Source organism: Mizuhopecten yessoensis, unplaced genomic scaffold (assembly GCF_002113885.1).
Source record: "Mizuhopecten yessoensis strain PY_sf001 unplaced genomic scaffold, ASM211388v2 scaffold1029, whole genome shotgun sequence".
Taxonomy (NCBI): domain Eukaryota; kingdom Metazoa; phylum Mollusca; class Bivalvia; order Pectinida; family Pectinidae; genus Mizuhopecten; species Mizuhopecten yessoensis.
The window spans coordinates 550,587-575,743 of record NW_018403842.1 but is presented as its reverse complement, the minus strand read 5'-3'; the positions used below and the strand labels follow the sequence as shown (position 1 = coordinate 575,743).

At 36.3% G+C, this 25,157-nt stretch overlaps 2 protein-coding genes across 2 annotated transcripts; one reads left to right on the top strand and one right to left on the bottom strand.

The window, feature by feature from the left end:
• Positions 1-3,676: 3,676 nt before the first annotated feature.
• LOC110456763 (cytochrome P450 3A28-like) lies at positions 3,677-9,369 on the bottom strand. Its single transcript, XM_021507714.1, has 6 exons — positions 9,216-9,369; positions 6,779-7,299; positions 6,240-6,411; positions 5,014-5,115; positions 4,475-4,654; positions 3,677-4,134 (listed from the first exon to the last, which is right to left on the bottom strand). The coding sequence occupies exons 1-6, from the start codon at positions 9,282-9,284 to the stop codon at positions 3,790-3,792; spliced, it is 1,389 nt and encodes a 462-aa protein (XP_021363389.1). The 5' UTR covers positions 9,285-9,369; the 3' UTR covers positions 3,677-3,789.
• Positions 9,370-15,000: 5,631 nt separating this feature from the next.
• LOC110456754 (dimethylaniline monooxygenase [N-oxide-forming] 2-like) lies at positions 15,001-24,427 on the top strand. The gene is made up of 3 exons (XM_021507702.1): positions 15,001-15,074; positions 21,893-22,519; positions 22,847-24,427. Exons 2-3 carry the CDS (start codon positions 21,893-21,895, stop codon positions 23,855-23,857), a joined length of 1,638 nt encoding a protein of 545 aa, XP_021363377.1. The 5' UTR covers positions 15,001-15,074; the 3' UTR covers positions 23,858-24,427.
• Positions 24,428-25,157: the final 730 nt, after the last annotated feature.

Sequence of the window (25,157 nt, the reverse complement as noted above, 5' to 3'; positions counted from 1 at the left end):
ATACCCAGCAGTGTTTGTGATACCCATCAGTGTTTGTGATACTCATCAGTGTCAGTTTGAAACTTGGTCGCTAAAGATTATAGTACTATACCTTATGACCCTGGGTCAAGTCCAGTCTGTTGAATTACCACGTGAACTTTGACCGCCTGGTCGTAGTGGGACCAAACCAGACAGGCCGGTAGGCGTCACCGTGGTATATCATTGCTACTTTGAACTATTGTCCCCGTTGTGACCTGATTTGTCCGATACAGTTAAACGTGAGCTAAAAGTGAAACAAAATCAAATTTGGCATCCAATTAAGGGTTCGTCCAATCTTTTGATGTGTTTTAGTAAAACCAACCAGAGGAATTTATTTAACAGCGTTTGTAAATTGCAAATTCAATGTTCATTATTCAGAGTACATTATAAACATCTATATACAAATGAACACATGTCTCCAGCAATATATTTTACCGGTCTGCTTTCATACCTGATTATTGGCTGTCATATCAACTTTTACAAATTTATGATAATATTTGTCACTTTTGGCCACCATTAGCGCTGCTTTAGGGGTAAGTTTTTCGTAAAAACTGCATTTAAACTATAGTACTGAAATGTACACGAAGTACACGGAAGGCAGAACACATTCTATATGCAATATGTATCAATTATTTTATCAAATACTTCTAGTCTTGCTAAACACTTCAGTGGTATGGTTTCTTATGTGGAGAACACGGTCACACAGTTCCAATTTCAGTACATTTTGCCAGGTTTGCACGTTGATCGAGAGCGTTACGGATAATTCACATGTTGAATGATATAGCATAAAACGCCTTAACTCTATTTAAGTAATATAGTAAATTGCGATTTTTTTTACGGAAATCTTAACTCTGACGCGGTAGTAATGTCGGTCAAAAAGTGTGTCTGTGATATCCGGCAGAGTGGTAGGTTGGTAGGTTGGCACCGTTGATCCGTGACAAATCTAAGACCTTACATCGTGTATGGCACGAGAGACTTAGTGTATTAGATTGAAATCATATTGAATATCTGATGATCTACGTGTACTCAGTTGTTTTATAAATAAATTACCTATCCAATAGACCACGGCAAGTAGAACATTAATTTCGAACTCTTTTTCTCGTACGGTCATTATAAAACAAATGGAGTTATCCAAGGATCGTTTTTACGCCATCTTTTATTTTAAGCATACATTTATGACGAGATTTTTGGGGACAATACAACTCATTTACGCATATCTTCTTCATATCGTTAAATAGAATCTGCTCTAAGAAGTAGATACAATTTTAAATACCCAAACTTATACTTTCCAGTAAAAATTCACCTTTCCTGGCCTACGCTTTTGAAATAATATTGATGTTCATATAATTAAAAACGATTAAAAAATCTATCATTCTATATCTCCAAATCCTTTTGGGTGTGATGAAAGAAAACTAATCATCATAAATACAAACTTAAGGTACACTGCATTTACCTAAATTAATATTTAGTTAGGTTCAATTCTGTTATTAGCCCTGCCTGTGTTGGAGGATATCATTGTGAAAGAGAATATCACTTCTTTTGGAAATATTTATAAAAACAAATGGTAGATTCATTACTCCTACAGGTAATTTTAATTGAGACTATTTGTATGTTTTCTTGTTTTGTTTTATTTTTCTGTTTTGTTGTTAATTATATTACCTTCTGTCTAGTTATGCTCATGTTTGTATCTGATGTATGCTAGTATATTGGAGGAACGGTTATTCATAGCGTTTATAGAGCTAGTGATCAATGGAGGAAAGGGCATTCATAGCGTTTATAGAACTAGTGACCAATGGAGGAAAGGGCATTCATGGCGTTTATAGAACTAGTGACCAATGTAGGAAAGGGCATTCATAGCGTTAATAGAACTAGAGACCAATGGAGGAAAGGGCATTCATAGCATTTATAGAACTAGTGACCAATGGAGGAAAGGGTATTCCTATAGCGTTTATAGAACTAGTGAACAATGGAGGAAAGGGCATTCATAGCGGTTATAGAACTAGTGACCAATGGAGGAAATGGCATTCATAGCGTTTATAGAACTAGTGATCAATGAAGGAAAGGGCATTCATAGCGTTTATAGAACTAATGACCAATGGAGGAAGGGGCACTCATATAGCGTTTATAGAACTAGTGACCAATGGAGGAAAGGGTATTCCTATAGCGTTTATAGAACTAGTGACCAATGTAGGAAAGGGCATTCATAGCGTTTATAGAACTAGTGACCAATGGAGGAAGGGGCATTCATATAGCGTTTATAGAACTAGTGACCAATGGAGGAAAGGGCATTCCTATAGCGTTTATAGAACTAGTGACCAATGGAGGAAAGGGCATTCATAGCGGTTATAGAACTAGTGACCAAGGGAGGAAAGGGCATTCATGGCGTTAATAGAACTAGTGACCAATGGATGAAAAGGCATTCATAGCGTTTATAGAACTAGTGACCAATGTAGGAAAGGGCATTCATGGCGTTAATAGAACTAGTGACCAATGGAGGAAAGTGCATTCATAACGTGTATAGAACTAGTGAGCAATGGAGGAAAGGGCATTCATACTGTTTATAGAACTAGTGACCAATGGAGGAAAGGGCATTCATAGCGTTTATATATCTAGTGACCAATGGAGGAAACGGCATTAATATAGCGTTCATAGAACTAGTGCCAAAACCTGTGTCAAAGTTTAGCCTATTCAAACTAAACTCAGTGGTCCATGATATCGCCAAACATTTTAATTTTCACATTTGCCAAATGGTAAAGATACGTTTCAATAAAAATAATTTCTTCGTGTTATTATTTACATTTTAAATACAGATGCATAATTTGCTATTGTGACACATTTTTACCGTGTCATCAATGCAGCAGTGGACATGCGGTGCGTTATATAAACGTCTTACTCCCGCGTGTCTTACCTTTATCTACAATGGTTTTAGCGATTTTTTAATTTTATTTCAAGAAAAAAATGAACTTGTTGTTAACAAGTTTCTATTGAAAGAAAAGAAAACGAATTAAGTATGAGAAAACGAAAACAGAAATATATCACTTTTATGGAAAATAGTTTGGTGTACCTCAAAGTTCGATGCTTTGTCTGTCGTTGTTGGTAGCTAAATTTGCTATAATTTACATAAAATCCGGTTTTCTATTCATTTCAAATTCTTTTTATACGATAATCACTACGAACGGGCATAGATATAGTGAATAAACCATAGGTGAAAAAAACAACACTTTAATCATTGCTTCATATTCAATGAGTAAATTCAATTTATTTTTCAATATCAATAACTAATAAAATGAGATTGAATGAATATACCATGTGAACAAATCGGAAGTTCATGCATAACCCATTGTGTACATGATCGAGGTGACCATAGAAGAGATCTGGGAGGTCAATGGCCATAAACAAACTTCAGTTCGAAGTGCATTTATGACTTTAACTTTGAAGTCATCTAGGTCTTTCTGTGTATTTGATAGATTTTGTCTTTGAGTTTCTTGAATTTGTAACCAACCTTAGGCAACTTAAACTAGTTCCTCTTTTGGGTTTCGTTTCGCTTGGTTTTTCATCCAAGGAATAACTTTGCCCCGACGAAAGATTTTCATTTTCTTTTTTAAATTTATATTTTTTAATTAATATACGTACTTTATCTGGTTACATTTAAATACAATTTAATTATTTTTTCTCCAATTTTTTTCATTTTGAAATAGGACACAACATTATAATTAACAATATCAATAACAAATGTCTCATGTTGTAATGGTAAAACGTGATGGGTGTAAGTCAAGTTGTGGTGCCAGCTGTTGTCCTGGGAACAGCTCGGAACACCATGTCTTTATCCGGATGGACCACAGCGTGTGTCCAGTCCACCACGAACCGAAGGTCCGGTGTCTCCTCCACCTGGCTAAAGTCAAAGTTATTCAGCAAGATTGCAATGGCCAATCGGATCTCCAGCCACGCTAAGTGTTGACCAATACACACCCGCGACCCAGCACCGAAAGGAATGTATAAGTTAGAAGTAGATTTTTTAGACTCATTTTCGTAAAAGCGGAAAGGTATGAATTCCGTTGAATGGCTCCATGCGTGCGGTGATCTATGTATCCCCCAGGTAAACACTAACAGGTCACTCTGAAATTGACCGACAAACAATATCATTGGCAAGTATGCAAAAGTAGACTGCAGTTGTTTTGCTAACACGACTGTAGTTGCTATGGAAATATGACTATAGTTGCTCAGGTTACACGACTGTAGTTGCTATGGAAACATGACTATAGTTCCTTAAACTAAACGACTGCAATGGAAACATGACTATAGTTCCTTAGGTAGCATGGCTTTAGTTGCTATGGAAACATGATTATAGTTCCTTAAGTAACACGACTATAGTTGCTATGGAAACATGACTATAGTTGTTATGGAAACATGACTAAAGTTGCTATGGAAACGTGCCTGTAGTTGCTAGGATACTCACATGTTCCTGAAGGTTGACCTTTCCTATAGTGATAGGGCCGTTGTTTTGTCTGCTGATGAATGGTGCTATAGGGTATAGCCGAAGTACTTCTTTCATGACGCTCTCTATTTTCGGTAGAGGAAAGTTCGGGTCTTTCCGTAAATTGTCGATATTTTCGTCAGCTTCTGCCTGGAGTTCCATCTAACGAAACGAAAAAGTATTGGAAATTGAATAGCAAAGGATGAATACTTTTTGAGCACTCGAAATAAAATAATTATTTTCTTATGTCTTTTTTAATGACAAGAGCGAAGTCGCATGAGAAAGGTTTTTTAAGTAGAATTATTACATTCATATGTTGCTGTAGCATTTTTATTTAACTTGAAAATTTTCAACATTAAATATGAAATATTTTCAGTATGTATTTAAATAATTTGAATACCGATTTCAATATTTAATAAAAAAAACAAAAAAACTGACTGAAACGTATCACATTTTGGGATTGAAACTGACCTTGCAGATAACAGAAATATATCAAAACTTATTTTTGCTGATTTGATTACCTGCACATGAGGATATTTGGTAAGCAGGTAAAATACAACAGGTAGGGTGGATGCTGTGGTTTCGGTGCCAGCCATCAGAAACAGCTTCATGTTGTCTTTAGCCTGAAAATATACAGCAGAGTCGAACATTGATATGAACTGTACTACAAAACTACTTTTAAGTAATGATTTGAATCTGTGAACTAACAGTTGTATATCAGTATCGTTAAGGCAGTGTTGATAAACCCAATGCATGTACCATCTTGAACAGAATTTGTTGAAACGAAAGTAAATAGATGGGAATATGTAAGTTTCAGGTTACCCCGACCGACCCTAGTTTATACCTCAGACCATAGTATACCAATTTTATTTCGCTCGAATGCACTTAAACCTCCCATTGAACGCGCCGAAAATCGTAAACTTTATAACCCGTCTGTATAGATAACCCGTCTGTATAGACAACCCCGTCTGTATAGATAACCCGTCTGTATACCGTCTGTATAGATAGCCCGTCTGTATACCGTCTGTATGGACAACCCGTCTGTATCGACAACCCGTCTGTATAGATAACCCGTCTGTATAGGTAACCCGTCTGTATACCGTCTGTATGGACAATCCGTCTGTATAGACAACCCGTCTGTATAGATACCCCGTCTGTATAGGTAACCCGTCTGTATAGACAATCCGTCTGTATAGATAACCCGTCTGTATAGGTAACCCGTCTGTATAGACAACCCGTCTGTATACCGTCTGTATGGACAACCCGTCTGTATAGACAACCCGTCTGTATAGATAACCCGTCTGTATAGATAACCCGTCTGTATAGATAGCCCGTCTGTATACCATCTGTATGGACAACCCGTCTGTATAGAGAACCCGTCTGTATAGGTAACCCGTCTGTATAGATAACCCGTCTGTATACCGTCTGTATAGATAGCCCGTCTGTATACCGTCTGTATGGACAACCCGTCTGTATAGATAACCCGTCTGTATAGACAACCCGTCTGTATAGATAACCCGTCTGTATAGATAACCCGTCTGTATACCGTCTGTATAGATAACCCGTCTGTATAGGTAACCCGTCTGTATAGACCGGCATCAAAACCCATATTTTCTATGTTCTCGCTCCGTCGTTTTAGTCGAGAACACAAAAGCTAACGTTTGTCCTCAGTTCAATAATAAGATATTTGCGAAACAAAACAAAAATATCCCTTAAATCATTGAATTGCGATAAGAGTGCGACCTACTTGTTCGAAGCCACAAGCTTCGTGAAGCTGGACGACTAGCCTCTTGTCCTCTCCAGTCTGGTCGTCCTCGTTGAGAGCGTCCTCTAGGATCTGTGACGTCAGACTGTCCAGATTCTCAGCAGCCTGGATAAATTCGGTACTGTTACTGGTGATTTCCGCTAAGGCGTAACATCTAGGGGCAGAAGTGGTTTTTTTAAATGCCGTAAATAGGTCCAGAAGAAAAAAATCCCCCTTTTCATTATCACCTGTATGCATTACCCCCATCAAAAGAATTTTACGAATTCTGAATCGCTATGTATTTCTTTGTTCGTTAACGCTGTATTTCATTCTTACTGCTCCAGATCTATTTACACCTTTTGGAATGTTTCCATGGTATTGCTTATTTCATCTTCAATATATGTTTTCTTAAGAGTGACGTAAGGTATGTCTTCTTTTCAGAAATGATTTATCAAAGTTGCTGCTAACCTTGATTTTTTCCCAAAAGAATATTTTTAGTTTCGGCAGTGGTACAGGGATCTTTATACTAATGTGTTGTATACCTGTGCAGAATGGTCATCATGGCATCCAGCAGCCGATCCTGTCGACCGTTCAGTCCCCCAAGGTCAAGATGTAATAACACATGGCCAACCACGTCTAAGGCAAGTCTTAAGCTGAACTGGGTGATATTGACCGGTCTTGACCTACTACTGACCTCTCGTATATTCTGACACAAAAGGTCAAGGTCACGGATCATGACCTGACCTCTTTCGTCTATAGATGTTTTACGGAAGATTGACGCGATAGCACGCCTTGTTTCTGGACTTTTTTGAGAAGATCCTAAAAACGTGTCTTTCAATGGAGAATCTTCTAGGTAATTATCTGCTCCTTTATCAAGCTTATTGATAGCGGTTTGTGCTATCCTCTCCTCGAATAGGTATATTTTCCCCTCATATCTGTATAAGCCGTATTTATGATAAAACTGACAAAGGTATTCTAGTTTCTTCAGTTTGTCGTCTCCAAACAGTTGGTGAAGAAGTGTTTTGACAACAGATCCCGTCTCTGGTATGGTGGTTCTGTAAAACTGCAATAGAGCAAGGTGCCAAATGTGTAAGGAAATACGCTATTCTCTTTCTGATGTTTATCGAATTTGATGTAAATAACGTTGTTTTATTGTTTGCAATGTTGTAATATTTTTGGATACCAGCGTTTCACACGTCAAACTTCATATAGAAACTTACTGAGGTTTCCGTTTAATCATTTTAGAATTAAAAGAATGAAAATATTTACAGATCATTGTATATACTATAAAAATTTGAATAAGTTATTCTTACTGAAGCCTCTTCAGGATCAGTTCTTTCAATTCCATGCCTCTTTGATGACAGCGGTATTGCTTGCATTGTGTTCAGATTTGGAACTTAATAAGTATTCTTAAGTTATTGACCTATTTGTAAATAAATTGTTTATGCTACCACCTTTCTATATTAACCACTTGTATATAACTACCACCTGTCTGTAACAACAACCTGTCTATATTGACCACCTGTATATGACTATCGCCTGTCTTTAGTTACCACCTGTATATAACTACCACCTGTCTGTAACAACAACCTGTCTATATTGACCACCTGTATATGACTATCGCCTGTCTTTAGTTACCACCTGTATATAACTACCACCTATACATAACTACCACCTGTACATAGCTTCCACCTTAACGTAACTACCACCTGTACATAACTACCACCTGTATATAACTACCACCTGTACATAACTACCACCTGTACATAACTACCACCTGTACATAATTACCACCTTTATATAACTACAACCTGTACATAACTACCACCTTTACATAACTACCCATGGCTATAACTACCACCTGTACATAACTACCACTTGTACATACCTACCACCTTTACAGAACTATCACCTGTCTATACCTACCACCTGTATAAAACAAACACCCGTCTATAACCTGACTACCGTTTGTCTATAACTTCCAGCTGTCTATAAAAATTACATATCTGTAACTACAAACGGTATGAAATAACCATCTGTCTATAACTTACAACTGTCTATATACTACCACCTGTCTGTAACCACCACCTGTATATAACTACCTCATGTATATAACTACCACATGTATATAACTATCACCTGTCTATAACTACCTCATGTATATAACCACCACCTGTCTGTAACTACCTCATGTATATAACTATCACCTGTCTGTAACCACCACCTGTATATAACTATCACCTGTATATAACCACCACCTGTATATAACTACATCATGTATATAACTATCACCTGTCTGTAACCACCACCTGCCTATAACTAGTATAAAACCACCCCCTGTCTATAACTATCACGTGTCTCTAACCACCACCTGTATATAACTATCACCTGTATATAACTATCACCTGTCTATAACTACCACCTGTATATAACTATCACCTGTTTTAACTAATACCTGTCTATAACTAGTATAAAACCACCCCCTGTCTATAATTACCACCTGTCTCTAACCAGCACCTTTCTATAATCACCACCTGTCTAAACATATCACCTGTGTTAACTACCACCTGTCTATAACTAGTATAAAACCACCCCCTGTCTTTAATTACCACTTGTCTATGATTACCACCTTTATATATATTACCTGTCTATGCTACAACCTGTCTATAACACCACCTGTCTGTAACTACCACATGTCTGAAACTACCACCAGTGTATAACTACCATCTATTGAAACTACCACCTGTCTTAAATTACTACCTGTCTATACCAAAAGTTGACTAACTACAGCTTGTCTGAAACTACCACTACGACATGTCTATAACAACCAACTGTCTTTAACTTAGTTGGCGTAAATGTTTAGCCAATCATGTATTCAACTTTGCGTTAAAACTTTCTGTTCTTAATCCACCTATCTGAGTCCGTGGTTTCACAAACCCAAATATCTCTTTCATAGGAAATTAAAAAAGAAGTACTTACCAGGTAGTTGATGTATTTTAGAATGTACAGTACAGCATGCACAAGTATGTTGACCACAGCTGCCGCCATCTTGTTTGTCAGAAACTATGGACGGTAAACAGAGGAATGTAATCGCCGCCGGCTCTTCATTCTCAGGTAAGATAACGATTCACGGTTCAGGTGCGATAACAGGAGATGGTATCATATCCATTTCTCACAAACATCTTTCAACATGGCGGACGACTCGGCTCTCCTCACTGACGCCATTACAAGCTACGACGGTATCTTCAAGGGTATCCACGACCAAGAAGTTCGGAATGACTTTCACAATGTGAGGAACCTACTGTCTTCTGGGAAATGGGATGCAGGTAAAAATCTTCTCTTGGAAGCTTTAAATAAGTCATCTGCACAACCACTAGACAAGAAATGTCTGACACTCATCATGAGCGAATTTAGAAGATATGAGAAAAATAAGATTCCGCCCGGTACTCCAACAGCCAATGTTATTTCGTGGGAGCACGTTGTTGACAGAAGTTTGGAGCGCATGAATGAACCAACGTGTGATTTGCCTCAAAGTGTGTTTTTCCTCAACGTAGGAGTATCCGGTTTATCGGGATCACGGAGATTAGTCGGAAGGAAGATTCTGTCGGATTACTGGATCGCCGGGAAGATTCCGGAACTGCACTGTAGCTTGGTGACTTCGGATATGGTTCTGGGCCTGTTTTGTGATGAGCGCATCACCGAAAATGAAGTACAAGTTAATTATTACCCAATGAACAATTCCGAGAAACTCAGACTGTTCGCAGATATCATGGAAGGAGACTCGTCCAATGTCGAGATTATCTGCCCCTTCCCCCTCCTTAGGGAGTCCACAAGAAAGGAACTATGTTCCCCGGCGGAAGGATGGAAGGTTGATGACAGTTATGACGCAATGCTCAGCTGTGGTGAGGAAAGGATCAGGCAATACACAATTCAGTTCCTGGATAGCGTTACCATGACAGCAGGGAGGTTGTATGATCCAGCCTGTTCCACGGGAGTGTTCCTGTCCACCCTGAAGAAAGCCTTTCCGGAAAGTCACACCATCGGTCAAGATTTAAGTCAACAAATGGCTGATTTTTCTAAACAACGAGTCGACGAAGTGTATTGTGGTAACGCAATGTTTCCAAAAATACAAACCGGAACTGCTGATGTGTGTTTCGTTCGTTTCCTGAACTCAGAGGTTGTCACTTCCGCTGAGGCTGAGGTCCTTCTGGCCGCTTTGCTGCCGACAGTCCGTGAGAAGGGATTCATTGTCACATTCGGTCATACTCCGGTTCTCCTGTCATCGTCTAATTTCAGGCGATTGTCGAACTTTAGTCTAATTCAGTCGGTCGGTGTTTCCACTGACAAAGCCGGGATCTTTCAATATTACATCATTCAACGTGATGTTTCATTGATGACGTAATGACTGTATCGTAAATCTGCTTATGGAAAAAGTCTTTGATTGAATAAAATTAACAAAACAGTTTTACTTGATTTTGTGTTTTGTATAAGCTTGACCCTAATTACAACGTACCTGGTCCGTCATGAAATAGTTTTAAACCCAAAAGGCAACATATTAAAAACAAAATCCAAACAACTTTAAAAACGGTTAATTTTGGTGAAATCATTCATTTCATATTGACAATATGTTTATGTAGGCAAATTTGCCTTTTGATAAGAAAATGAAGAAGTGAAGAAGAATTCAAAATTGGACTTAAGGCTGTATGCTAACTTATCGCGATATGCATTTCCATTATATATCAAGTATGCATTGTAACTTGAACTTGGTTAATTCCTTTCGAAATAACACTCGGGTAATTAAATGTTGAGAAGGGAGGTAACCCATTTACAAATTGTATGCAGAATGTGTTAGGTAACATATATTCTTAAGTATATCTACGATTATATTAATGATATCTTTTTGATCTGTTTGATCTATTGGTTCAAACTGAGCAGAAGATTAGACACAAGTTATCGACGTCTGTTCCCTTATACAGTATCTAATAGTAGAAAGATAGCATTTAGCATAGCTAATTCGCTAAATTGTTATATACACTCACATTTAAAGGGGAAATTGTGTCCATTCTCATATCTTGGATAGTCACTGACAATATGAAGTCGAAAATCTATAAGAATCAATGAAGTTTTTGGGAAATTTTGAACTTTTTATAAAACGTGACAAATAGGAGCGGTTTTAGTTATTTTTACAAATTGTTCTTAAAAATAGTAAACTGATGTGTAAACGGACCGAAAATTAGGGAAACCCCAGTAATGACAGGTTTTATTTATCTTTTCAATTATTTATTTATTTATTGCTTAATGAATATCTTTTACTTTACCTAATAAACAAACCATAGACGTTTTAAATTGGGGATGCAGCCATGCCGACAATCTTAAACGATCCCCCTTATTCGACATGCATCTCCATTCTCAAATTATCTTCAAACTAAGAATGACGTTAATTATTTTGACCTATGTCATAAAAAACCTGATAGTTTGGTAATGTATTGCGCTACAATAAACATAAAATGTCTCAGTTTACTTTACTTTGCTGCGATGTGATGTTTTAGTGTTTGGCATACATTAATATTGTCATTATGGTGATAGCAGGGAATACGTAAGGTACCGACACTAATCAGGGAACATTAATGACACATTCTGTGGATAACCTGCGTAAGTATAGTGAACTTTTAGTAAACTTAGGCGCCATCGATAGCGCGGTTGGGTGAAGAAATCGGTATCAGCAGTCTGGGTAATACTACATGTGTGATTGTTGCGCTTGGAGTCCAGCATTTGGCGGATTGGAACGGATTATTTTGATAAAGAGACTTAATGTATTCGTTATCTCAATGTCAATTACTCACATCCTCGCCTTTACGTAACCACCTACTTACTTATCTTACCCCACAAGCCACGTTATCAGAGACATGGAAACGAAGAGATACGACATGTATTCCTCAAAAAGTGACCTAAATGTGTAGGTGTGGGTGTGTTGTTCTTTTCTGTTCCTATTTTTTATCTTCATTTTATCTATTTCTTTTTGTCTGGTGTCATGTGTATGTCATTTAGAGAAAAAATGCTTTTTTTTTCTCTTCTTTTTTTTTATCTATTTTATACGTCATGTTTTTGAGGCTCATTCGCCAGTAATGCTATATCGTTAGAAAAATCACTTTGTCCTAAATCGGTTTTATGAATTTATGAATAGATTACAATGACAAAAAAATAAATATTCATGGACGATAGTTTGTTAAGTTTAATACCTGCTGCTGCACCGGGTTACAATTTTTTTCGGTAAATTCTGTTACCCACAAAATACCTTAGTTGTACGTACTGTTACGGTACATGGCGATCATGACCTCTTCCATGCTTCGCCCTGGAGGGAATTTCTCTTTGGCTCAGTTGGAAGAGCGACGGAAGGATCCCTCGGTCCTACACTAGACCACTCTTTCCTGTGACAAACTGATGGCTGTGGCCGTCTCTGTGGTGGTCACAGGAAGCTACCGCACTTAAATTGAAGGGAAGTCCCGAATTATTCTGTCGCTTTTTTTATTTTTTGGGGGTTTTTTCAAACATTTTACTGCCCCAGCACATTTAGGATACTGCCGAGGTTGGGGAGCCCCGGGATCAGCATCTTCACAATCATGTGTCCTCATACAAGAGGGCTATCATACTTTCTTTCATACTTACTAGTAATTATATCATTATTTCTTTATTTTTTCACTGCCTTATTTAATATTTTCATATACAGGGACGCTGATGTTGTTTCCCATTACTGTAAATTCTAACATTCTGCTTTTGTTTATTTTACATGTTGACATTGCTGAATTTATCTTTTCCCAAAACGTTTTTAAATAGGAGCATTCTACAAAGTAACGCTTGTAGTCTTCCCATTTCCCACAATGTTTACAATTTGGGGTGTTGGAAATTTTGCATTTTTGAAGTTGTTGCTGTGTAGGAACTATTTGATTAATGAGTTTATATTTAAATTGAACAATTTTGTTATTGTGTATTTTCTTGAATATGAATTCTGTTATTTCAGACCATCTTGATTTTCTTATAGATGTATCAAATGTTTTATTCCACGCTTCATATATATAGGGTTTGATAAATTTCTGTTTTATTAATATGCCGTAGGAAGTTTTGCTGTTTAGCTGTTCTATAGAGATTGTTTTATCGGTAGTGCTGGCTAAAACTTTCAATTGTGTTTTGTAGGGTAATGTTGGGTAGGGTGTAAGTTTGAGTTTATTCATCCATTCCTTCGGTATAGCCTGTTTTAGTTGGGTTAGTTCTGACGTCCAGTTTCTTTTGTTCTTTAAGCTTGGTAAAATCTTTATTTGAGAGATGGAACCATTCTCAAAAATATCATCAATTTGGCGGATTGGAACGGATCATTTTGATAAAGAGACTTAATGTATTCGTTATCTTAATGTCAACTACTCACATCCTCGACTCTACGTAACCAACTACTTACTTATCTTAACCCACAAGCCACGTTCTCAGAGACATGGAAACGAGGAGATACGACATGTACCTTTATTAACACTTAATCATTGGGAACAGGCATGTGTAATACGCAGGCGCGGCTCCAGCATGTTACGTAAGGGAGGAGGGGAAATCAGCATGTATACATTGATTTTATTTTTGAGTACCGATAACAGACTAATCAAAGTTACCGATTAGTTTTAATTTCAGGATATTATTAAAAAGATGGAAAAGAAAGGAAAAAAGTTTGCACTTGTCCCTTGTGAAACTTTTAAGGGAACATTATGTCAATTTTAAGAGAAAAGAAAATTCAAAAGAACAAAAGGACAAACATGAAAGTCAAATAGCGAGTATTAGTAGCATATAGAGTGTGCGCTATCGGAAAAATGAGGACGTACTCCTCTGAAATGTCAAAAAGGACCTGTTACAGGAACAAAAGAATTTTGACCACAAAGCAATTTAACCATAACTAGGTTATATTTGTAGCTCCCTAAGACACGACCCATGAGATATTTCATTTTTTTAAATAAAAAGGTCCCCGGAACTTATGACCTATTTAGTGCCGCCCTCCTAAGGTGTACGACAGGTTTCACTTTTTTGTCCAAATAACTATCAAAACAATGTTTTACGTTATCAAATAATAATATATTGGTTAAAGTAGGATCTGCTGCAAATTATGAACTGAAATATGTAACAAAACATTGCATGATAAAAAAGTTCTACAATCTTAAACTCTGAAAATGTTGGTATTTTCATACACTTTTGCTATGTCAAATTTTTACGATAATGACACACAAACTTCCGGTTCTTGTACACCAAAAATCTTTAAATAGTACTTGGTGCATTATATTGAGATACGATGGTGAAAATTTCAGAAAATTTGAGAACCGGTAAATTTGTCATATAAAATTGTTGCAACGTCTATTTCCAAATAAAACCCAATAACCTTATGACTATAGTCATTTTTGATCTTTTAACAATACGTCGCACCAATTTATTACCGCAACTGATAAAATTGTCATCAGAACAGTGTGCTGCTCATAACTAAAAAGCAAGATGTTGCAAAATAAAAACAGTTATGCAGTCTCACACACAACAGTTTAGTATTTAATTTTTTAAGGAAATTGAAAAACTAAAATCATTAAGTGATAATATTGATACCGGTTCTAATAATTGACGTCCTAGCCCTTTCCTTATGTTACAAAAGTGCCAAAAACTCACGGCCTTCACCTTTATCTTATGTAATAACGTTATCTAAGTAGCGGAGATATAACCTCGTGCGCACGTGAACACGTGTGTTATACGTCACTTCAGGGGCTGACAATCACCAGTATCTATATTCTGACGTAAACACTGACCGAATCGACGACAGAAAAGGTAAGCTTTTTATTTTATAAACATATGAAGTCTCTCTTTTACAGATTGTTTTGTCGTTTTTCAAATTCAATACATATTCCAAGTATCGAAGCTCGTTCGATTTTAATGTCAGATTCGTTTCAGTTTTTAATGTGGTATCATAAAACTTAGGTTTATTCATCTTGCCTGAATTTATCTTGCTCTTCCACTAGACATTCCTTACGTTAGGGTGGAGGGGGGAGGGGCGTTATTTTCATTATTTTCGGGATAAATTTGTCTGTTTTACGTTGCAAATATTGTAGTTAAGGTCATAGGAGTGTATTGCTAAACGGAAATAGGAAGTACATCCCTAGTTGAAAATCCAATGTAGGGAGACAGTATCACAATTTCCGCATATTCTAATGTTTAATATTAAACTGATGAATATTGTATGCTTATTATTGACAGAACAGTGTGTTGAATCCAGGCATTAATTCAGTTGTTTTTAATCAATGAGTCACATGTGTCCATTTTTCTGTACTTCAGGGAACCGGCTACCTATTGCACTACTGTGAAGTTATTCAAGAACGATAACTCTTGCGTGCAATTACTATGTGTATATGGTTTTATTATAAAATGTGAATTTTTAATCGTTTATAGATGATTAATTTTACACAATTTCAGCATTTATGAAATTGATATACATTAATGCAATACTAATCTATGTTATCATCATGTTTATCGACATTATTTTGCCAAAAAAATGTGTGTTTCAATTTCTTTTCAAAATTCACTCCTTTTTACATAAATTTCCATTTAAAATCCTTAAAATTCTGACAACCTATATTTTTTTTGTGGCAGAAAATTTTCTTTACTTATATACAATATAACTACAAAATTTTAATATATTCTATTGAGAAATGGCGACACAATCCTATTACCTTAATTTCTTAACCGGATCAAATTCTAGAACCAATCCAGAGCTTTAGATGTAGTTCTCGCATTTTTTTGTACGTTTTATTCAAAATCAATTCCAGCAAACATTGAATATATGCCGTCAGATCCAGCGCAGTTTCACTTTTAAGATTTGGCTTGTCTGAGTGCTATTTTCGTGCTGAAATCCGGATGTATGTCGAAAGAATGAATGGTTTAGCATTTTGTTAAAGATAATTTGAATGTATTGTTAATATGATATATCAATGCGGGAAATTTCCTCGTTACATCGCGAGTTTTCCAATGCTTTCACAACAATAGAGTTCTTTTCCCTTATGTATATACAGTATAATCTGTCTAAACCGGCCCCTGTTCAATCCGGATCCCTGTCTAAACCTAGTGTGTTTTGTGGTCCCGGCATATTCCCTATATAATCATATTAGTTAAACCCTGTATAAACCAGACCCTGTCCATTCCGAAAACCGGCGTTGGTTCACAAAAGTTGGCATAGCAATCCATGTAAAAACAACCTGCTCATTCCGGTCCTGAAATTTCTCTCGGCCGGCTACACTCTAAAGCAAACACATTCTAAACAAATTAGCGCTATCAAATGTTAGGTCGCCCTTCATTTGTATCATCATACACTTAATAATTTGTTAATACTTAAACGTTCCAATTGATTCCTATCTCTGTTGTTTATGTTTACACACTTGCATATAGAGAGAGTATGCAAATCATTACATTTTTTTTTCTTTCAAAAAATGATATGCCGACCCTGTATAAACCGGACACCTGTGTAAACCGGACAAATATTTTGGTCCCTGTGATATCCGGTTTAGACAGGTTATACTGTTTACAAAAACAAATGAATAAATATAAATGCCACCGATAACTTATCGGAAGTACAGGACTTATCACTAGTCCAAAGAACCTATAGGGAGAAGAGGTGTAAAGAACAGACTGTTGACACAGGTATCTAGAATTCAATTTCTCGTGGATTTTCCCGAAAATTTAGCCCGATATTGTGTACTCTTTTGGCAACACTTGATCAACATTTTGAACATTTTGAAAAAGCATGTTCAAAATGTAAGTCATTCAAACGTTTTTGTTCTATATCTCATGCGCTGTATCAACCAATCATCTGATGACGCTATATTATTTATGTTTGAAGCAATTATAATGAACTGTCAGTTGAAATTGAAATACTCGTTTTCTCTAATGCCTTTTGATGTCCGGGTGAAGCGGTGTAAGGTTGCTTTTTTGGTCTTTTAAAGAGGTGGACATAATTCTTTTTGTTTTTGCTATTCCTCAAAAAGTGACCTAAATGTGTAGGTGTGGGTGTGTTGTTCTTTTCTGTTCCTATTTTTTATCTTCATTTTATCTATTTCTTTTTGTCTGGTGTCGTGTGTATGTCATTTAGAGAAAAAAAGCTTTTTTTTCTCTTCTTTTTTTTATCTATTTTATACGTCATGTTTTTGAGGCTCATTCGCCAGTAATGCTATATTGTTCGAAAAATCACTTTGTCCTAAATCGGTTTTATGAATTTATGAATAGATTACAATGACAAAAAAATAAATATTCATGGACGATAGTTTGTTAAGTTTAATACCTGCTGCTGCACCGGGTTACAATTTTTTTCGGTAAATTCTGTTACCCACAAAATACCTTAGTTGTACGTACTGTTACGGTACATGGCGATCATGACCTCTTCCATGCTTCGCCCTGGAGGGAATTTCTCTTTGGCTCAGTTGGAAGAGCGACAGAAGGATCCCTCGGTCCTACACTAGACCACTCTTTCCTGTGACAAACTGATGTCTGTGGCCGTCTCTGTGGTGGTCACAGGAAGCTACCGAACTTAAATTGAAGGGTAGTCCCGAATTATTCTGACGTTTTTTGTTTTATTTTTTATTTTTTTTGTTTTGTTTTTTCAAACATTTTACTTCCCCAGCACATTAAGGATACTGCCGAGGTTGGGGAGCCCCGGGATCAGCATCTTCACAATCATGTGTCCTCATACAAGAGGGCTATCATACTTTCTTTCATACTTACTAGTAATTATATCATTATTTCTTTATTTTTTCACTGCCTTATTTAATATTTTCATATACAGGGACGCTGATGTTGTTTCCCATTACTATAAATTCTAACATTCTGCTTTTGTTTATTTTACATGTTGACATTGCTGAATTTATCTTTTCCCAAAACGTTTTTAAATAGGAGCATTCTACAAAGTAATGCTTATAGTCTTCACATTTCCCACAATGTTTACAATTTGGGGTGTTTGAAATTTTCCATTTTTCAAGTTGTTGCTGTGTAGGAACTATTTGATTAATAAGTTTATATTTAAATTGAACAATTCTGTTATCGTGTATTTTCTTGAATATGAATTCTGATATTTCAGACCATCTTGATTTTCTTATAGATGTATCAAATGTTTTATTCCACGCTTCATATATATAGGGTTTGATAAATTTCTGTTTTATTAATATGCCGTAGGAAGTTTTGCTGTTTAGCTGTTCTATAGAGATTGTTTTATCGGTAGTGCTGTCTAAAACTTTCAATTGTGTTTTGTAGTGTAATGTTGGGTAGGGTGTAAGTTTGAGTTTATTCATCCATTCCTTCGGTATAGCCTGTTTTAATTGGGTTAGTTCTGACATCCAGTTTCTTTTGTTTTTTAAGTTTGATAAAATCTTTATTTGAGAGATGGAACCATTCTCAAAAATATCATCAATTAGTAGTATACCTGAGTTAATCCAGTTAGTAAAAATTAGTACTTTATTTTTGATTTTGATATGTTTGTTTCCCCATATTGGTTGTTTTCTTATTTCCAGCTGATTGAGATAATTTTTCGTTTGTCCTCCACCCAGTGTAATCCAAGCTTTTATAACTTCCTGATAAAATAATGGTGTTTCTTTTATTTTTGGTAGAGATTTAATTTGGTCTAGATTCATTTTAAAAATAAGCAGGTCTTTCCCATATTTGTTTAAATAGTAGTTTGGTATGATTTTCCAGTTCGCAAGAGTGTTTTCTTTTATTAGAGTTTTGACCCACTTTATTTTTAGATTTGTAAAATATGCTTCCAAGTCTGGAAAGTTTATCCCTCCAGATATCACTTGTCCAATTAGGGTTTTTCGTTTAATTTTTTCTCTTTTCCCAGACCATAAGAAGTTGTACATAGTTTTCTCCAGTTCTATTATTACTTTTTTGGGAATTATCAAAGATTGTGCAAGGTATGTAAATTTGGGTAATATAATACTTTTAATAATTACTGTTTTACCAATAAAAGTTAGATCTCTTCTTTGCCACATATTGAGACATATTTTTGTATTTGTAATTTTTCCATCCCAGTTAAGCTTTTCACATTCATTTTTTTTATTACTGAAATATACCCCTAGTGACTTTATTGGTTCTTCTGGCCAGTTTATTCCGCCTATCTTTATTTTAGAATTTTTTAGTTTTCCAATCCAAAGACCATCAGTTTTGTTTCTATTTAATTTTAAGCCTGATACCTCCCCAAATTCTAATACTATTTGCAACGCTATTGGTATGTGGTGTGGTGAACTTATAAACAGGGTGGTGTCATCTGCTAACTGGCTTATTTTTTGTTCTTTCAAAAACCCCTTTACTTTTATCCCTCTTAAATTGTTGTTATTGCGGATATTAAGGGCTAGGATTTCAACTATGGCTACGAAAATTAAAGCCGAGGCCGGACAACCCTGCCTTATGCCTCTTTCTATTTTAAAAAATTTTGATTTCCACCCATTGTTTAACATACAACTAGAACTATTTGAATACAAAGTGTTTATCCATGAGATGAAAGAGTTATTAAATCCAAATGTTTTTAAAGTTTTAACCATAAAGTCCCACTCACATGTGTCGAAAGCTTTTTTGAAATCAAGGAAAAGGATTGCCCCCTCTATATTTAATTGGTCTGCATAATCAATGATATCTTGTGTTCTACGGATATTATAACCGATATATCTATTTGTTAAGTAACCTTGTTGATCCAAGCTAATGATGGATGGTAATACTTTTTGAAGACGTTTTGCCAATACATACGCTGACGTTTTATTGACTTTTTTTATATCGGTCTGTCGTCGGTTAATCGACGACAGACCGATATAAAAAGTCGATAAAACATCAGAATAATTCGGACTAATTGAAGGGGTATACAATAGAAGAATACAGCTTTAAAAAGTGGAAACGGGGTGAGGTCGGGGGCGTGCATATATTCGTGGTTTCCTTAAAATTCGTGCAATAAAGTATGTTTACGCTTTGCAGCGTTAGCTATATCATTTTAGTAAAGTTATCACCCCTATTTACAAACGCAACGCTAGAACTGATAAGTATCCAAGTTTCTTTTACGCTTATCATGTATATTGAATGTGGCACATTGCACCTCTGTAATCTCATGCACAATTTCGTATTTTTTTCTGCGAATGCTCGGGAAAGTTTAACTTCCTATCGCGGTGAAGTCGAAGTGGTGCAATAATATAGTCTTGGTATTCTGTTGTATTTTATTCATTTTTCGCTAATTGTGTAGTGTGTATGTTGTATCAGCGACGTGCCGCATAAGGTGTATCTGTATTTTGCAATGTCATGTTATTAATCTGCTTCTCCGGTAGGTAACAGGAGGCCCACTGGAACCCCCACTCCCTTCCCCCTGTTTATACTCAGAGGATAGATTAATTGGGTGATTGGGATGGGTTTCTGTCCAAGGCCAAATGGATGATATGGATCCTTCATTTCATTTGTATCGTAAATAATACTTTTATTAAAAGATGCCTTTGGTGTAACTTAGTTATGATATAGTAAATAAATATAACAGTACATTGGATCCAGACAGGTAGCACTGAACTGTGCTGAGTTGTTCTCAAATCAAATAATTAGATCTCAGAATTTAAAAATAGTTAACAAATTCACTGTTTAAAAAATACTAAAATTCCAGGTTCCAAAATTGGTTGTCTCCCTCCAAAATTGGGAGTGTTGGCAAGTATGGAAACTGCACTGTAGATATCCTTTAGATATATTTAGAGCAGGAAGTATATCCACCTTTTGGGGTAATGTCTGAACATGTAGTAAATGAACCAATGTAAAGGATCCAATGTAATATGTGTAAGGATCAGCCTATCCGACTGTAATATCAAAATGAGTTGATAGCAAAATGACAATAGATCATAATTTGAGAAGTGCATAATGATTATTTTGCTGAGGTAAATTGCACTGGTAAAATCTTAAACTATAATGGTTTTTAAAAAATTGTACAGGCATGAAGTGGAAGAATTCCGCATGCATACAAGGACAAAATGCATTACACCTCATGTCTTCAAATGGAAAAAACTAAGAAATCTGAAAATGAATTATTTCGGTATTGAATGGGATGTAATAGTTTATCATTTAGCCATTATTTACTTTCGGCATACCCTTGGGTTAGCTATTCGGAACCTTACTTTCTGAAACCATCTAATTTCAATTTCATCATAATTATTCCAACCAAGTTTTAATTATTTCTAGCTGAAAGTGGACAAATTGTACCCATAAGTGTTATTTCCTTATGCTTCCTTATATTCATATATACCTGGTATCTACTAAAGGGTATTTTTCCATAAACTTTCCAGTTGACATGAGGAAGACAGAAAATTGGTCAGAATGCATACATTCTTAAAGCTTTAAGAATCTTATTTTTTTTAGTTTCAGCTTGAAATAAATGTATATACATGTGTTCATATTTTATATTGTTTTAGAGTTGTAATTAATACATAACATCTATTTATCTTACCTAAAAACCGCACACAATGAGTGACACTTGCATAAGACTGATATTTCAGAAATTATGAAAAATATAAAAAAAAATATGAAAGTTACACTTATTGTTAATTCAATGTGCCATATTCATGTTTATTACTTAATATCATTATTTTCCCTAGATGGCCAAGACTGCGCTGGTGATAGGGGCCGGAGTGGCCGGATTGTCGGCGGTCAAGCATTGTCTGGACGTGGGGATTGAGCCAATATGCTTCGAGAAGGATACGGACATAGGCGGTCTCTGGAATTACCATGACTGGTCCAAAGATGGCGACCCAAGCTTGTACAACTCCTGCAGCATAAACACCAGTAAGGAGATGACGTGTTACAGTGACTTCCCGATCCCAAAGGAGTTCCCAAACTTCATGGGGCATAATCACTTTAGAAAATACCTCAATCTTTACGCAGACAATTTCAACTTGAGAAAGTATATCAATTTTAGCCATCTCGTAGAAAGAGTAAAACAGGCTGACGATTTCGACGACACCGGAAGTTGGGTGACGTCAGTAAAGAATATAAACACTGGCAAGTCGCAAAAAGTGAAAACTGACTTTGTACTCGTGTGTAACGGACATCTCAACATTCCAAACGTGCCGACATTCGTAGGACTTGAAAAGTTTAAGGGCAAGGTCATACACACACACGACTACAAGGACTTCCGGGGATTCGAAGGAAAGAGAATCCTAGTGGTGGGGATAGGAAACTCTGGGTCAGACGTCGCCTGCGAGCTGAGTCGTCATACCGAACATGTTAGTACCGCAGTAAATTTTATATTCAAATCAAGATTATGATAAATCAGTAAAATATTTGTTTTGTGTAGCTTATTAAGTAAAATGGTACATTTTCCTATCATTATCACGAGTTTAAGTCGACATTTTAGTGAGTAATTTGAGTGCAGCTTAGAAATGAGCAGGTTGAAAGGTAACTTCCTCTTTGGGTTCTAAATTTGATAAGGCTCAACTATTTTTTTTATGAATAATGTAAACAAGACAGTTATCTACCTATCATGTAGAGCGAAGATTTCTGTTTTGGTCATAGTTCTAAGTGTACTTATTTTGTTGTTGTATATTTTGCAGGTATACATAGCCAGCCGACGAGGGACCTACGTGATCTCGAGAGCCGCAGACTACGGTATTCCCTTCGACCATCTCGCCATCAACCGATTTTCCCAGAGCCTACCTTGGAGTCTCATGCGACCCGTTTTCTTTCATCGTCTCAATCGTCGCTATAAACACTCCAATTATGGTCTCTCGCCAAACTACTGCTTTGACGCAGGCGTCGTAACCATTAGCGACGACCTCCCAAACAGGATTCTATCGGGCACCATCAACGTTAAGTGTAACGTTAAAGAGTTCACAACTGATGGCGCCACTTTCGATGACGGTTCAGTCCTCAAGGACATTGATGTCGTCATACTTGCTACAGGGTTTAATTTTGACTTTCCATTTCTTGATGATAGCATAATTCAAGTTGACGGACATTACCCGTACTTATATGAGCTGATGTTTCCGACAGATATGAACCCGTGCACCCTCGGTGTCGTAGGACTAGTCCAACCATTTGGCTCACTTCCGCCAATCCTGGAAATGCAAGCCCGATACATCACCGGAGTGTTTGCAGGAAGGAATCAGCTACCTAGTGCTTCCAAGCGTCGTGAGCACGTAGAAAAACGCAAAACTTTTATCAAAGCGAAGTATGTCGACTCCCCCAGATATAGTCTGCAGGTGTACTTCATCCAATACCTCGACAGACTGGGGTCTATGATCGGCTGTAAACCAAACCTCTGGAAACATTTCTTCTCCGATCCAAAGCTGTGGTACAAACTTTACTTCGGTCCGGCCACCCCTGTACAATGGCGTCTGGACGGCCCTGACTCGTGGAAGGGTGCGAAGACGGCCATTGAGAAAGTGGAGGAACATACCTACTTTCCTATGAAGTCACGACAGTCGGGAGACGGAGAAAAGGATGGTCTATACGACGGCTGGATTCTTCTCTTCAAGAAAATATGTTTCGTTGTCCTTCTGTTTTTCCTCGCTAGATACGTCATTGCCAATGGTTACGTTACAGGTCTCATAAAATTTGCATAACTGTTGAACTGAACTGACGCTGGGATGATTTATATCATACCTATCTTTTCGTTACGTCACTGATCTTGACTCCAACTATCACTCTAAATGCATTTTTTGCCACGTCACAAGTCTTGTGAAATGTGTGCGTATCTCTTGAGAAATTTTTCATTGTATTTTGATATTGTTTTACGTACAATAATGAATGTAGTTTGATAAATGGTACTAAACGATTTAAGAGATTATAATATAATAATTGAATGATTGAAATCTACTGAAGACCTCTATTATTGTACAGTCTGGATATTATATATCACTAAGACATATATATGTAGTAACTTTGTAATAATGTAGACTTATATAGAAGTGTTGTTTGTGTGAGGGTGTTTGTGACATGTAGGCATGTGGGTATGCAAGTATGTATAAGCTTGATTAGATGTTTACATATCTAATTTTTATACATTACCCGAAGTAATCATTCTACTCTGTGAATATTGTGTAATACTACCATCAATGCTTTTAATGTTAAAATCTATTTCTCTTTATATATATACATTACTGTCTATGATATCTTTTATTTACTTTATTCACTTTGACTTGTATATATGTGGTACCTATTGGAGAGGACTTATATAGGCTTGCCTGTTGTCCAATCCATTTGATTTCTAAACAATAAAATTTGAAATTAAAAATGCAGTTTGATTTCAAAATAAATATTCATTCGACATTGTTTTCATTATTTTGATATGATTTGGAAAATGACACAGTTCCTGCACGAGATCTGAATTTATCAAACAACTATAATAAATTGCACTGTGTTGAAAAGCTTTAACCCTTTTCAAATATAAAAGCTTTACAAACGTGCGTGCAATCTGATTAAAATCATATTCTACGTTCTCTACGTATCACGTTATACGTAGAGAACGTAGGATATGATTTTAATCAGATTGACGTGCGTGTATCTTCATTTATGTAACCTGAACAATTTGAACTTGCTGACGAATTATACGAAATATCACACCCATTAATGTCGTCAAAAAGTAAATTGAAAACAAAATACCAACACAAATGAAGACACCATGAAACAACCCCCTCCCAATAACAATACGATGAAAACCTACATGTAGGTGTTCCGGAAATGTAAGCCCATCACGAACCGCAAGTTTGGCCAATCATGATGAAATTTAGGAAAGGAGGATGATCAAGGTGTACTGTCAAAATTTAGCACTGCCTGGACTTCAATGTTAACTAATTGTGAAAACTCTGAAAAGTTTCGGGTGATTTAAAGATGAAATTTTGATGCTGATGAAACCAATCTTTC

What these genes read in the sequence shown, in the direction of transcription:
- LOC110456754 (XM_021507702.1), top strand. Translation starts at nt 21,893, where the DNA reads ATGGCCAAGACTGCGCTGGTGATAGGGGCCGGAGTGGCCGGATTGTCG. An exon ending in TGAGTCGTCATACCGAACAT is followed by an intron (nt 22,520 to 22,846) that starts GTTAGTACCGCA and finishes TATATTTTGCAG; the next exon opens with GTATACATAGCCAGCCGACG.
- LOC110456763 (XM_021507714.1), bottom strand. Translation starts at nt 9,284, where the DNA reads ATGGCGGCAGCTGTGGTCAACATACTTGTGCATGCTGTACTGTACATT. An exon ending in TAAAATACATCAACTACCTG is followed by an intron (nt 7,300 to 9,215) that starts GTAAGTACTTCT and finishes GCTCTATTGCAG; the next exon opens with TTTTACAGAACCACCATACC. An exon ending in CCAAATATCCTCATGTGCAG is followed by an intron (nt 4,655 to 5,013) that starts GTAATCAAATCA and finishes TCGTTTCGTTAG; the next exon opens with ATGGAACTCCAGGCAGAAGC.